A 14978-nucleotide genomic window follows, 5' to 3' on the forward strand; every position below is an offset into this window, starting at 1 on the left:
CTGCGGCCGCTGGCTGCCAAGGCCACCACTGGTCGCTGGCCGTCGCTGCCAGCTCAGCAGCCGAGACATAAGGCCTGCCTGTCGTCGCCGGTGAGGACCAGTAGCCCATGCCGGCTCGAGCTGGGGCAGACTGATAGTGTCGGTGCGCTCACTGTTTGCCTATGGACACAGACATAGAGTCTGTTTTCTGCCAGTAATTTCCAAGATACCAATTCAATTCTGGAAGAAATCTCAGAATCAGTTGAGGAAACGGCCTTACGTGTAAATATGTCTGTAAATGTTTTCATTACTATATTTCTACTGCTATATTTTATATTTTGGCGAAATTGTAACGACTGAATTTCCCTCTGGGATTAATAAAGTATTTCTGATTCTGAAATAGAGGACCTTAGTGGGAGTGGCCTGCGGTGCTGTGCATTCTGGGATTTGGTGTCTTTCATCCACATGAGCCAAAAAGACACTTTCTGCCTTTTCTCGGCCAAGAAGGCACCAACTTCAAAATGTATTTCACATTATGACCTAATTTTAAAACAGATTCATGTTTCAACAGGTGAAGTATCCCTTTAAGTGTATTCATTGTATGTGTGGTCAGACCTTGTGACCCCCCCACACTTCTCTACTTAATAAAGCGTCTTTTTAGAGAGTACTTTGGAAAAGTACAAGTGAGAGAAGAAATCATATAGTGTTCTGAGACACTAACTCTCGCCCTGAAGGATCCATTTGAATGAACAGTGACGGTGGGCGTACAGAGAGCCTCACATTCACATCTATGCCCATGAGCGTGGCTAAATGCTTCTACATCAAAAGGATGTGAGAGAAGGATCTCCCAATGGACCGAACAATACAGTCCTTTGAAAAGTAACTGTTTATTATTGAGGCAATAATTTCACAGATCTTAATATATCTTCTTCCCCTCAAATGAACCACTGAAATGTTGTCCTAGAAACTTCACTTTGCATATTTTCCCTCAAAAACATCAAGTCAACCATTCAGGGATGAACTGTTTTCACATCAGATATTATTGAAGTCGGACTGATAGAGGAGATTTTTTTTTAAACTGATACAAACAAAATGAAAATATTCTATTTGGAACAGTAACAATAACTAAAAGACATTTTCAGTCATTCCTTAGTATGGCAACATCTCTTGCTTTTCTCCTTTTTTCCCTCTTGTTTAACAACATTTCATATCTCATCAAAAAAGTCAAATGTTCTGCATGTTTTGGTGTTTTTTTTTAGCCTGTTTTCAATTTCTTCTGGGTGTGGTTTCCACATAACCAACGTGCAGCTTTCTCCTATGATCTTACACATAGTTTTACATTGTCTACATGTGCCTCATTTCTATTTTTGAATAATACATTTGCTCTTCAGGGAGGCTAATTTAATCGGTGCAGATATTATAGTACATATAACAATTTTTTGAGCTGGGCTGGAAAATACTTCTATTTTTTTTTTTGCATTGATTTGACGATGAAAAGGAGCTACAAAAGGCAGATTTTTAAAAAACTTATTAAAGAAAAATATAATTTCTAAACATATTCAACCGATGCTAATGTGAACAAACGTCTTCTTGAGTGATGTCATGCTACATGGATTTGAGACAGTCCTGAGAGTATTCTAAACTACGAAATTGGAGCACTCTCTGCTCGACAAAATACGTGATGACACAATAATTCATTACCAAGAGTTTTTTTTTTTTCTTCACAAACACATGAAAATAAGTCATGTTGGCTAATTTGATAATATACTGTATGTATGCAGAACACAACTATTATTGGCAAATATCGACAAACAGATACATCAGTCAGAGACCAGATATGATCGTTTATAGACGATCAGTAACACACAGGGATTTACAAATTAGTCAACAATTACAACATTCTAAATTTGTATGAAGCCTGAAGCCATTCTTAGTTGTTTTTTGTGTTTCCTAGGGTTACATGTTGTTGCTCTACCTTTGTATAAACACAACACATTTAGAGCACCACTGATGTTTATCTGTGGTCTTCCTTAAATCAAAGGTTTGACAGGTCGTGGTTAAAAAAAGGAACACTACTAGCCCCAGGGTGTCCACACACAAACACGTGGAAGGGGCACAAACACACACAAACACACACACACACACACACACACACACACACGTTGAGACAGCATGACAGACATACACTGCAGACACAATGTGCCTCAATTTGTAAAGCAAGACTCAGAAGCAGCAGCAAACAAAGAGCACATTTATGCAGGCTGACGCCACAAGACAGCGAGTCGGGCAAAGTGAGAAGAGCCAAAGCGTTTTGAATAACCATCAGCGATGCCAGGCGCTGAGGATATGGGGTAATTTGATTTCCGGTGGGAGATGATAACAACAGTTAACAGCCATGCCTGAGGGGAAACTTTGAAAAGGTGCAGTGACATTGGGAGGAGGCAGAAAGAAGAAAAGACAGAGTAAAGAGAAACTTGGAAGAGAAAAAAAGCACTCGAGCCAGGTGTCAACTAAACTATGGAGACAGCATGGCTTTAATGATACATTAGAGTAATAAGAGCTGGAGTGGATTAGGATTAAATCTGATGAAAGCTGGTTACGCACTCATTTTAGCATCTGCAAAAAAACATGTGCTAAAACCCTTTAAATAGAGTCTCTGTGGGGAGGCACAAACCCCTTTGACTTTTCATTAAAGGAAGAGTTTTAAAGCACATGGGGGTCAGATAGATGGCCCGTCATTTGATGAGAAATCAGCCACAAGGTGACTAAAGTGCAGAAGGCAGGAGGTAGTGATGGTTACGGAATCAATGAAGAATGACCTTTTATGAAAAGAATGATTGACAGAACATCAGATTGGATGGAAACAGCTTTATAAGGCTGGACTGTGTGCAGACAACATAACTCATTACTTTCCTTTAAATGTTTTCAATGAAGTTTCAACATATGAGCTAAATTGTACAACTCACAATAAATAAATTACTTAATAGACGGTAAATTAAACTGCCCGACAATGCTTAACCATGGCAAATTATAGTCAAGCAATATGTCACAAATAATGTATCTAAAAATCAGAAAAAATAAACATGACATAACATGAGCAATATGAGTGGACAGAGCTTGATTTATCGTATGACTCTCAAGTCTCACATGGTTCAAATGAAGCACAGTAGTATAATTCAAGTCAGTCCCACAAACATCCACCTGTGTTACTTAATGCACACTTGTATTAAAACTTGTATCAACAATGGAAAATGTATAATGTCGGTATTGATACACTAAAAATGATCTCCTCTAAAGATGTACTTTTGTGCCTTTATTGTAGAGATAGGACAGTGGATAGAGCTGGAAATCAGGACGAGAGAGAGAAAGAGAGAGAGGGGGAATCACATGCGAGAAAGGAGCCACAGGTTGGATTCAAACCCGGGCCGTCCGCTTGGAGGAATATAGCCTCCGTACATGGGGCGCATGCACTAACCACTAGGGCTACCCACGCCCTAATAATCTTCTTTTTAAAGGAGAATTTTTATCAAAATGACATCTGTATAAAGACATTCCTTTATCTTCTTTTAAAGCAATGAAACAACATATTTGCAACAGGTCTTGTAAGATTTATAACAATATTGATGTGACAATAATTATAGTCGTGTCCTGACTAGTAAAATATATAGCCATTACCGTTGGGTATGATTAGTCTAAAATGGACAGTCACACAGAAGTCCTTTTCAGCAAACATTGACAGAAATATATTAAAAGGTGTTGGGAAGGATTCCGTTAGTGGTGTAAGTCGATAAGCGATCGTTGGCGTTTATGTGATTCTTTGTTTACCTGTGGGGGGCGTTCTGGGATGGGTTCGTTGCGCAGGGCTTGCAGGGCCTTCATGGCTGCGTTGTGTCTGGCTGCTTGGCGGGTGCGCCCATCGCCTATAAACTCATGACTCCCCACAGACAGCTGCACATAGAAGATCTTAGGAACAGGATAATGGTACCTAGGAAAGAACAGGATGAAGACATGCATTCATTTATGAAGATGTGGATTCTATATCTTAATTTTTAATTCTATAAACTAGATAAATCATTTACAACAAAAGGCAAGGAAGAGTCTCAGCCTTTATGAGCCAAGTTATCAATTCAAACCGTTTACACCGCTCCAAGTTTAAGGCCCACCCCTTCATCAGGGTCAATTACTACATAATAGCCTGTTGGCCAACCACTTGACAAATGTCTCACTATTGAATCTAATCTTAGTGTTGCTTAACAAGGCCCAGGGAAATATATATCCTCTCCTCTTTCTTCTGGCCCCGAACATAGATTTTCCCCTTTTCTTTGGGTCATGACAGAGCGGGACTGAGCCATCAGTGAGCAGATTTAGAGGTCTGTGAGTCCGCGTGTGTCATACCCCCTCCTGGGTTGGGGGGAGAAGGGCTGAGAATGTCTGCCAGATCGACGACAGGGAAAGAGAAATAGTGGGAAAGCTAACAAGAGGAGAGAGGAATCCAAACTTTTTAATATCCGTCTCCATGCCCTCCTCCTTTTTTTTTTTTCCCAGCTAGTATTCGCTTACACACACAAGGACGCACAGCCAACATATTTTATAGAAACAAATGGATAGCAGCAGTTTCGATTTATGGAACTGTGTCCGATGCCAAAATGTATTCAATAATTTAATGGCGTTTATTACACTACATGCTGGAGAATATTAAAACCAGCCCGACAGAGATGCAGATATGTATTCATTTTCAGCTATACCAAAACATCCTACTTGGCACTGCAGCTGCTCAGAGATGTGAGATTTAATACTAAATTGGAATGTGGGGAACCCAAGAAGCTTTAAAATCCAAGAAGCTCAAGGAAAATTGGAGTGCACTGGAAACTCTTTATTTCAACAAAAGCACATGAACAATGAACAATGTTTGACATTTTACAATTTTGCAAAAAATCAAGTATATCCTCTGTAAATGTCTCTGAGTCATGACTGTCTACAATGACAGAGAAGGGTGAGTCTGGCCAGCTGTAATGTTGTCAGAGCTGTGTTTACATCATGTTTACATGAACGGGACGGCGTATAAAGCTGTGTTAGTCAGGGACTAGAGAAAAGAAGAATAACGTAGCCACCAACTATCTATACTATATAACATAGCTATGAGTTAACCAAAGTGTGCTAACATTAGTCTGCTAACACAACAATGCAGACCACAGGCAATTGCAGCTCGAGCAAAAGACAATTTTGTAACAGTGCTTAATTATGGTGCGTTATAACTGATAAGTCCTTTGTGCGACTGCGAGGGGAGGGGGGTTTGGAGATGTGATGCTGGAGGAGAGCGGACGCTTCAGTATGGTGGAGGTGTCTACAAACAGCATTTTGTTTTGGTTTAATGCTGGTGCTCAAGGGCGACATCTACTGGATCAAAAAGTCACACATTCTTCATTTAAAAGGCTTAATATGCAATTTTTCACACTTAAATGTAATAGAAATCAAGTATATCCTCTGAAAATAACTAGTGAGTCATGACTGTCTACAATGGGTGTAACACCCGAGTCCCACTGTCTGTGATGCTTTCCGAATTTTCCGAGTCCTATCTTCAGTTTGTTTACATCGCCCGGACGGCCGGCCGGCTCATCCCCTCGCGTATAAAAGTTGTTTAATTGAGGGACTAGAGAAAAGAAGAATAACATACTGTACTCACTGCTTAATTGGAAATTGAATGGCGATCTAGGACGACATGGATGGAACGCTTTATTGATCGACCCTCCAACAGAGTGACGACCACCGCTCACATTAACTATGAGTCCAAAAATAGGCTTGTGCATTACGTAACATTTCAATAGCTGCATCATCACTGTAAAGCCCATTTCTTATGGGCATAAGAGGGTGGTGTTAATAACGTTTCTATCACGAGTCCCCTGCAAAACTGGTGGGATCTTCATGCATGTTATGATTGTTCAGTTCTTTTGTTTATACTGTGAAGACATGTACCATTGATATAAAGGCAAAAACTGTCATCAATGTGTAGGACTCTGTTGCTTCATCTGCCATCTTGGGTGTGTTGTAAACATTATGGACTTCTTATTTTTTATTCCTGCCTCCTGAGGGCAACTCAGGAACATGTCAGGGGAAGGTTGCCCTGAAGCTTTTCAGAAGTAGTCATAAGAACGTGTGTGAAAGGGGTTCATGACATGTCTTTAAATAAGGATTGTGAGCTTCACTGGGGGTAATGGCGACTTGTTTTGTCAATGTACCAAAAGTACCTTAGATTCAATATGACTTTGGTCTGATTTTGTTAGCTTTAGGCATCATTCCTATTGGCAAAAATAACACAGAGATCACCAATAGTATGTCTTGAATCTGGACAGCAGCCGAAGATCTTTGCTCGAATGGGAAAAGAAACACGAGCAGTCAGACTCTCATCCAAATTGAAAGCATGGAAACAAAGGCATTGTTAAAACTGTGATCCAATCTAACGGCTGTACACATCCATCACAATTTAGAAAACAATTCTGGTGATTTTGGGATTTAATTCCAAAGAAATTGAAAGATAATACACTTTTTTTTTTTGGATTGTCGACAAGCTGTCTGACGGACTTGATGCTTGATCTAGCCTCATGAATCTCTGAAGAGCAATGACGCCATGTTCCTGGATCTTAACAGTTACTTTAGTTAGAGTACAGTGTTATCACAGAATATAGAAACTATGGCCAAGAGCACAAAAAAGGGTTAGTTAAATAAATTGTAATTAACTTGGAATAACCTGACAACTGACAAAGTTCCACTTAAAGCTAGTGTAACAAACGTTCAGTTTGTCAAGTCTTGGTGAACCCCAGAGACAATCTCTTATCTTTTTGCTATGCCTGTCCTGTACATGTGTTAATGGTGTTTTCTGTAGTAATATCTTCATCCTGCTGCCCTTTGAACAAACATATCACTCACTGAGATCTTTGAAGTGGATAACACAAGCTCAGTCTTTTTCTGTGCTGTTAATCACTTAGTCCCAAGAAAAATCTAGTGGCAGCAGTGAAAAGGAATAAAACTCTATGAAGCAAGAGAACATTTACTCCCTTGTTTTGTTACATTTTTTTAGGTAATAAAGAGGCACCAGAATACATTTCTCTCTGTTAAATAATCAGCTGAGAATTCCTCAAAGGAGCTTTAAGCTAAATGTATGTATCACATTTCCAACACCAGGACACTAGCAATGATGCCTCCCTACTTACAGTAAGTCTTTCTACGTAACTCTTCAGAAATCATCTGTCATCTATAAACATCTCGTGTCTTCGCTCTGTCTCTTAACCAACAGGCCCAACAATGAGTCAGCGTTTTACTCCCAAGGAATTCCAGCAGGTCCTTCTCCAGCCCACAGCCCTACTCTCATCTGTCTGCTCTCAGCCTTCCCTTGGTTGGGGCCGGCCTGGCCCTCGCACGTCAAGTGTGGCCCCAGGGTCTCAGAGGACATGCCAAGTGCAACATGGGCTCTGGCCAACAGTACAGAGCTGAGATTGGAGCAGCTGGGGCTGCAGAGCTGAGTACAGGTGCAGAAAGGAGGAGAGAGAGGGATGAGAAAGAAAGAGAGAGGCTGAAGGGGGGAGAAAAGAGAGAGAAAGGGAGAAGTAAAGTAACAGAGAACGAGAAAGAGAAAGACATGGAAGGAGGCCTGTGGGAGACCCTGCTTCACAACGTGGGAAAGTAGTGGCTTACACACAAGCAAGGCAGCCAAGAGCGCAGGCGAGCGCATGCACACACATCAAAATCAAGCAGACAAAAAAAAAGAGTGAGCATAAAAATCACGTCAGCGCTCTGTGGCTAGTACAAAAATCAGCACATGCTGGCTAGATCTGCCTGTTCTGTGTTATCAATTATTATTTGTGTTATTATTATTACTGCAGAGAGGGAATTGGACCAGGACACCTGTAGGGAGGGTGTGAAGAAAAAATAAGGGAAAAAACACCACTGTGTCTGATGATGACGTGTGTGTGTGTGTGTGTGTGTGTGTGTGTGTGTGTGTGTGTGTGTGTGTGTGTGTGTGTGTGTGTGTGTGTGTGTGTGTGTGTGTGTGTGTGTGTGTGTGTGTGTGTGTGTGTGTGTGTGTGAGCAACTGTGCGAGAGAAAGAAAAACTAACTGATGCCACAACTCAATCAAATGATAAGTCATCAGTGTTCAGCAGTGAGTAATGAATTTGACTTTGAGGTCAGAAGCTTCCCTGCAGCTTTCTTTAATGTGGGATACGTTAGTTAAAGTTTTCTATTTCATCTTAATCGTTCAAAGACGCATTCGCGGACACACACAGAGGCAGACACTGGCAGAAAACGCTGCCGCTTTTAAGCCCACACACAGTCCTAATGGGAATTCGGAGACATGGTATTGCAATTAATACAATAAATGGCAGGTTGACATTCAGGCCGGAAACTATTTTTCTCCTTCGGGATGGAAAATGATTTTTTAAGAGGGAATAAATGCTCATTCTCTCTTACTTAATGTTACACTTGCTCCTAAAGTAAACAGGATACCACTGTCTTTTAGATCTGCACAATATGTGAAAAATGTGTCACAACATCATTCTATATTGTGATAACAATATGAAGAGTGACGCATGAATAAAAATTAATGAATGGATAAATTCAATTTCTACGTCTATCTGATGTTAACTGTGTTTTACACAATACCTGTGTTTGCAACACGTTTCTACTGATTAAGAAATAAATGCGAAAGAGTTTTACCAACACTGAACTGGCACCCATTAATGGAAGGTTAGCTGAAAGCTGCCTTGACTGCTTCAATATATGTTGTTATATGATGACTAAAAACTCAGGTCAGACACAGAAAAGTACAACAGCCTAGAACCACAGAGACTATCACTGTCAGACAGGAAGGGCCCCCCCCTTATAAAACAAGAAAGCAACAGATAATGATACAAGAACTTGTATATTTATGTGAAAGTAAACTCAAAAATGGAGCCAGTAATGTAATACATAACTTTGTTGACCACTTGTGGATGTAAGAGTAAAGGGAGCAGTGAACCAGCAAAACTCTACTGGCCACCATGCATACACAAATAGTAGTATGCATTAAAAATAAAGTTACACACACACAGACACACAAACATACTTGAAGACACACAGACACACACACACACACACATACACACATCCGACATATTCTTGTAAAGGGGACAGAGCTGTGCTAGGAGCAAACGGGCTCTCCCCTCCACCAGCTGCACTTTCTTCCAATCTTCTGTCAGAACTTCACTTGTTTTCTCTCCCTCCCAGCTTCCATACTTCATTCCCAGTGTCCATCATTGATTGCTTTCCTTCCCTTTCTGCCTCACGCAACTTTCAGCTAATGCAGAAAATACACAGTGGTGTGAGAAAACAGTCCATGTAGTCAAGTAAACACAGGGCTCAAAACATCAACTGTCATGGCGTTGGGGGGGCGTATTAAAACTTATTTGGACCCAGTTTGAGGCTAGAAACCACTAATCCACATGGGAGAAGCTGATTCAGCGAGATGGCAGAGCTGCTTTGTCATTGATTATTTTCTATTTTTTGTTAAGCAATATTTGTCCATGAAACATCAGCAGACGAGTGGTGTTTAAATATGAGTTAGAATAAAAAAAAATCAGAATCTGGATTGAAAAGACAAACATTGGAGCATGGCAAAGTAAACATTTGTTGGTTTTTGATTGCATTGTCAGTCGTGTTTTTTGGTTGGATTATTTGAAAATGACATCAGCAGAATGTAACCAATTGTGTGGCCTTGTATACCGAGTATGTTTCTTTTGTTATGTTGGCCATGTATCCTGATGAGACCCCTGGTTTTATGAAAATGTTGCCTTACAGTCTAATCTGGTTGTGGAAGGGCAGATATGGTCTTTTTGTTTTTGAGCATGTCCCCCCCCCCCCCCACACCTTACTCAGTGGTAGACACACCAGGAGCCCTAAAGCGCTGGCTGAACTGATAGAATCAATGCGCACACTTAAAAAAAGAGACTATTGAGAGTTTAACAATTTAAAAATCAGATTCTTGTTAGATTGATCAATACTGCAAAATGCAGCCTTTTTTTTTTTTTTTTTACTGATAACGAAGGAAACCTGGACAAAGACTGTTCATTAAATACATTTTAGAATATAGCTTAAGATACATGTTTAATTTGTCTATTACACATTCTTAAGGCTTTGGTCTTTTATTTTAAGAAAAGATGAATAAAACTGGGAAATCACCAAAGCAGTATATTTGCTGTACTCTTCTCTGGACGCAGCTAGTCCGAGGGGGGCTGCAAGCTGAGCTGCTTCTTACGTTATACCATAAGTGATGATGCTACAGTCACTCTGCTTAACATGCTTTTTGAAAACAATCCAGCCCCACATCTTAACCAGGAGGCTTTTTGAACAGTTTGACTTGAGTAAAAATCTGGTGGGCTGGATTCTCACTTACCTAACCAACAGGACACAGACAGTCAGGGTAAATGGGACTCTGCCTGACCTAAAGTGCACTTCCACTGGCTCTCCACAAGGGTGTGTGCTTTCCCCCTGTTGTTTATTCTTTGCACAAATATCTGTCAGAGCAGATTTCATAACAAATCTATTATAAAATATGCCGATGACTCTGTTGTTGGAAGTCTGCTTCAAGAGAATGAGAGTAGCCACGGCCCAGTAAGACACCAGTTTGTAGAGTGGTGTGAGGAGTCTTACCTCTAGCTGAACATATCTCAAAACTAAAGATATGATTATTGATTTCAGAATATTGAGTATTGCAATCTTAGAAACACCTTGGGACTGTCATTGATTGAAAATTGAACTGTGAAGTTAACTGTGAAGTGGTGTGTAAAAAAGCTTGTTTAAGGAAACTGTCATACTTTCACGTTGACCGAACCATAATGACAATGTTTTATTGAATCAGTCTTGTATTTCTTTTTGTGTCATGGTTCTGTCAAACATCTTTAAAAAGAGAGAAACTCCTTCAATCAGATGGTTAAAACGGTCCAGTCGTCTGATTGGTGAGTCACAGCTCTTCCCGGCATCCCTGTATACGAGACAGATGCAGTGGATAGCTACCTCGATTTTAAATGATGCTTCCCACCCTCTGTTCAGCTTCTCCCCTCTGGACGGGGGATTTCAGTCCCAAGGTGTAGAACAAAGCGGTCCAAAATCGGTTTGTTCCTGCTGCTAATACTGAACTGAACAAGCTGTAGCCGTATTTGCACATACACCTTTATTTATTTATTTATTTATGGCCAAAACTTATTTTTACCCTGCCATTTTAATATTCTCTCCCTTATGTCCTGATTGGTGGAGCATTGAGTACTTCTATCATTTTTAGGTTTTTATCATTTTTGAATCGGTTTAATTGTTCTTTTTCTCTCGAATGTGTTATTCGTGGATACATCTGTTTTGTAATCTGTGTGTCATGATGGATGTCCATCTTGCTGGCTGTGAACAAATGCTGTAGAAATGGGCTGTTAACACCGGCCTTAACAGGGTTACCTTGGTTTTTGCAGCAAGCCTCATGTGGGCACTGAAGGAACTGCACTTTGCTACAGTTTCCCTCATTTACATGTACAATGTTTTGAAAGATAGCAAAATAAGACATTGATGTTTCCTCCTCTTTCAAACTAAAAGCCCTGGTAACTGTAACCAGTAAAAACACTAAATTAAGCTCACTTGAGTTAAAAATCAGTCTCTCTTTGAGCTTGTCAGCTTTTCAATAAATGTCAGATCTATAGAGAAAAATGTCCAAAGTTTGAACCAGCATTTCACAACATTTTCTATCAAAGTACATTATTGAGACGGTTTATTGCCAAGCCCTTTAACACTCTCTCTGTGGGTTGAAGCAACTAAAAGAGATGATCTGCTGATATTTATTATTCAACAGTTTACAAAGAAGACAAAGAAAGGTGTTTAAGGCGTCAACCTGTTTCATGACACCTTCAAAGTGATACTGAGAAGCTGCAGCGGTTTCAGAAAAGCCACAACAAATGTTATTGAACCAGACGTCACCAGAGGCAGCTCTGACTCAGAGATACACATCCATTCACTCTGACGGTGCAGCATTAAAATGGCTTATGTGAGTTTCAAACTATCGCAAATCGCCGCCTGTACCCATAACAGCTATTTATGAAGAATGACTAGCAGACCCAGCATATAAAAACAGAGCTTTCATAACTTATTTTAATTAAATTGTCCAATCTGACAGTGTTCATTGTTTTTTTTGTTTTTTTACTGTCTGTTGTGGTTCCAAATTTGAGTGAACACGAGATTATAGCTCTCTTTGTGCTAGCTCTGTGATCAGTGTGCTGCCTTCCCTTCCATGCCAGGCTCACGACAAGTCCCGGCCCCTTGTAAACTGAGCCGAGCTCTCCTGTCACACTTTATTGTCGAGTCAAAGTCGTACACCAAGTAACCTTTCCAAACATGATAGATTTACAGCGCTCGAACTGACAGGTAGCACGCTACAGGGAAATAAAACCTTCAAATGGGCTTATTAAGACAAAAAAACAAGGGCTGATTTCATTATTCTAGTAATAAAAACAACCACTGGAAAATAGTCTGAGCTCTAATCTTCTTACTGAAAACAGGCATCGCGTGAATAATTCTGACTCCTTTAGCTCAGAGAAATATCAGTGAGTAATACAAAACTTGCCATTATGTGCAAAAATTACACCATGTGTGCATTTATGTGACAAAGCAAAACTAAAAAACAACTTCTTTTTTTGTGTGTGTGCCCCTTTTGTGCCAACTGCTAAGCCTTGGCTGACTGAGAGGCATGGCTGGCTCGGGTTCAGTTTAAAATCAGACCCTTCTGTCCTCATTAAGAATATTACATTGTGGCCTGCTGGTTTATGTGCATTGTCATTAAGAGGGGAAAACGAGTTGCTTTGTTAGAAAAGTGCTCCTGTGCCATTTTCTAATAGAAATGATATGAAAGTGTTATTGCCAAACCGTTCTGTCTCAGTTTCTATGCAAGCTTCTCAGCCTGCAAATGATTTTCCATTTTTGTAATTATGAAGACATTGTCTGGGACAACATGCAACATATTTGACTGGTTCTTCATCATTGGATTCTCTGCTTCATTCAATTGCATGCATTGAGTTCCCTCTGGAAAGTAGTGCGGACACATCCACAGTGAAATCAAAACCCGACTCTAGTGTTTTTATTATCTTGTCAGAAAAGCAGAAATGAAAAAAAAGTGACAAAATTAAAGACCAAACGATGCAAAAATTGGTTTATCTATCAACAAATTTGGCTCATTCTACTCTGTTTTCTTCCATTCTCATTACTCCTGTATTTCCATTCAGATCAGGTAACAACACTCTCTTCCAAACTTGTGCGCACCATCCCATCACACTGAGACGCCCCTAACTTTTGCATTTTCGAGCAGAAGTGTGGTTTGCTTTTGCTGACAACGCAACACAAACCAATTACGTGATGTGAAATACAGTTGCTCAGATTCCCCCTATTTTTCCTTTTGAGTTTTCAACTGTTCAGACCACCAAAGAAGAAGCGCAGCATCACTTAACAGAACAAACTTTGTTTTGACTTTAACGTGCTTTTCAAGTATTCAAATGACACAAGATGATAGGTGTTGTACAGCTATTATGGCAGAGCAAACCTTTCAAATGTAGCCAAACAGTGTGTCTACTGCGGGTAGGATTCGAACCAAAGTAAAAAATAAAAAAATAATAATAATAATTTAAAAAAAGTACATTTGTGATAGATATCATGATGTTTCTGTTCTCTTCATCAGTGGTACATCAAACCACAGAGAGTGATTGGGATGTGGAGTGAGTTCAAAATGTGGCTAAAACTCAGGAATCAGTTTTTTCTGAATAATAACCAGCAGCAAAATAAATCTGGCAGGCTATGAAATTCATACAGAAAAGCAAAGATAAAGAAGTATCAGTATCAGTTTAAAGGGCATACTGCAGGTATTAGGAATGAGAATCTTTCGGTGTTCCTTTCAGAATCTATTTTCGATTCAAAACAATTCTGGATTCAAAGTCTATTTTTGAATTAGTACATACTTCAGGATCTACTCCAGTCATCTGCGAGACTGGCGGAATTTCTTGCTGCTCCATTTGGCATTCTACTGAGTTAAAGAGCTAACCTTAGCACTTAGCAAGGAGTGACTGATTAGCCTAAACAAAAAGAAAAATCTTCATAGTTATGAATCTATCTAAATTCTAAGAAGAAAAGAATCTCGATTTTTAGATAAAACAATTTGTTCCCCACCTCCAGTACCAGTAGGTATAGTCAGAAAGGACTCTTAAGGAGCTAAGGTAAAGAGATAAGACTTGTGTTTTACATACAAACACCTGCTTGTACCATTAAACCGGAAGTTGAATACACTGTTTACAGTAAAGGGCTGTTAGTGTGGTTGGCATGGACACAATTTAGTAAAGATGTTACTAAGACCACTTAAGGGGCTATCTCTGAAATCTGTACCGGATGAATTTCCCAGAAGAAAAATTGAAGGTACAGTATCTTAGAATATAGGAATACAGGAATACAGTCAATGAACCTGATCAAACTGAGGGTTTTCAGCAAAGTAATATGGTGTGAACCATGCTAAGAAATAGGAAAGCTGTGTGGTCAAACACTGACACTGCACAGCTACATAGCAATTACTGTGGCAAAAGAAGGGTTAGAGTCATTCTTTTTCTCTGATGTCATGCTCAGGGACTGAAGCTCAAGCGCGGTAATAATAATGTACTGATGTTTTCCTGCTTGTAAAATGTAGCTGCAGCCAATTCAGGCACTGCTTAACTTTGATCCCCGTTAATTAGGCTGAATACTAAGGTGCTTTCTAAAGGTAACTGATCAGCTTTCAAATAGGGTGTGACTAAATGTCTGTCCTTGATGTCGACTATCAATTGTATTCTCAGTTGCGAAAAGATAGGTAAGATTTCCTGCTTTCGTAATGCAAACATGAAACACCACAGTACTACATTACCCTTTTAATAAGAGCATTTGAGCTTCCCACCCCGCACGTGACATAAGAGAAAACTGGCTGC

At 39.8% G+C, this 14978-nt stretch overlaps 1 protein-coding gene across 1 annotated transcript in view; it reads right to left on the reverse strand.

The window, feature by feature from the left end:
- stau2 (staufen double-stranded RNA binding protein 2) overlaps positions 1-14978 on the reverse strand; it is a gene marked incomplete in the record, with an annotated part of 90858 nt that overhangs the window by 64822 nt on the left and 11058 nt on the right. Inside the window, 1 exon segment of the mRNA XM_065948762.1 lies at positions 3805-3964. Coding sequence (XP_065804834.1) covers positions 3805-3964 — 160 coding nt within the window.

This window comes from Labrus bergylta, chromosome 20 (assembly GCF_963930695.1).
Source record: "Labrus bergylta chromosome 20, fLabBer1.1, whole genome shotgun sequence".
NCBI lineage: Eukaryota > Metazoa > Chordata > Actinopteri > Labriformes > Labridae > Labrus > Labrus bergylta.